The sequence below is a fragment of the Parus major genome, unplaced genomic scaffold (genome assembly GCF_001522545.3).
Source record: "Parus major isolate Abel unplaced genomic scaffold, Parus_major1.1 Scaffold681, whole genome shotgun sequence".
NCBI lineage: Eukaryota > Metazoa > Chordata > Aves > Passeriformes > Paridae > Parus > Parus major.
In genome coordinates this window covers 3,468-4,585 of record NW_015379565.1, presented here as the reverse complement: position 1 = coordinate 4,585, position 1,118 = coordinate 3,468, and the positions used below count along the sequence as shown (strand labels likewise).

Below are 1,118 nucleotides of genomic sequence, written 5' to 3'. Positions count from 1 at the left end.
ATCCCGAAATCCCGAAATCCCGAAATCCCGAAATCCCGAGCTGTTTTCCCGGATTTCCCGGGCAGTCGCCCCCCGGATCGTGGTGGACCCCAAGCCCACGGTGACCGACATCGGCTCCGACGTCACCCTGACCTGCGTCTGGTCCGGGAACCCCCCGCTCACCCTCACCTGGACCAAGAAGGAATCCAACATGGTGGGATCCCCTTCCGGGGCGTTCCGGAACGTTCCCGACCCCCTCGGGACCCCCCTGGGGTTGGGATTTGGGATTGGGGTCAAAAATGTCCTTAAATGTCCCCAAATGTCCCCAAATGTCCCCATTGTGGCTCCGTGTCTGCTCCCCAAAACTCCCTGGGAATGGGGATTTGGGATTTGGGGTTTGGGATTTGGATATTTTGATTGGATTTGGTTTGGAATTGGGATTTGGGATTGGGGTCAAAGGCGGTCCCCAAATGTCCCCAAATGTCCCTAAATGTCCCCAAATGTCCCCATTGTGGCTCTGTGTCCGCTCCCCAAAACTCCCTGGGAATGGGGATTTGGGATTTGGGGTTTGGGATTTGGGATTTGAGGTTTGGGGTTTGGAATTTGGGATTTGGAGTTTGGAATTGGGTTTTGGGATTGGGGTCAAAGGCAGCCCCGAAATGTCCCCTGATGTCCCCAATGTCCCCAATGTCCCCGATGTCCCCAATGTCCCCAATATCCCCGATGTCCCCGATGTCCCCAGTGTCCTCAGTGATGTCCCCAATGTCCCCAATGTCCCTGACATCCCGAATGTCCCTGATGTCCCCAATGTCCCCAATATCCCCGATGTCCCCAATATCCCCGCTGTCCCCACTGTCCCCGCTGTCCCCACTGTCCCCAATGTCCCCAATGTCCCCAATATCCCCGATGTCCCCAATGTCCCCCGATGTCCCCAACCATCCCCGATGTCCCCAATGTCCCCAGTGATGTCCCCAATGATGTCCCCAATGTCCCCAGTGATGTCCCCAGTGATGTCCCCGCTGTCCCCGCAGGTCCTGAGCAACAGCAACCAGCTGTACCTGAAGTCGGTGACGCAGGCCGACGCCGGCCAGTACGTCTGCAAGGCCATCGTCCCCAGGATCGGCGTGGGCGAGAGGGAG

At 57.9% G+C, this 1,118-nt stretch overlaps 1 protein-coding gene across 1 annotated transcript in view; it reads left to right on the top strand.

Moving 5' to 3' along the window:
* LOC107199420 (kin of IRRE-like protein 1) overlaps positions 1-1,118 on the top strand; it is a gene marked incomplete at both ends in the record, with an annotated part of 8,819 nt that overhangs the window by 4,262 nt on the left and 3,439 nt on the right. Inside the window, 2 exon segments of the mRNA XM_033511786.1 lie at positions 2-193; positions 1,011-1,118. The exon segment at positions 1,011-1,118 is cut by the window's right edge and continues 13 nt beyond it. Of these exon segments, the coding sequence (XP_033367677.1) occupies positions 2-193; positions 1,011-1,118 (300 nt within the window).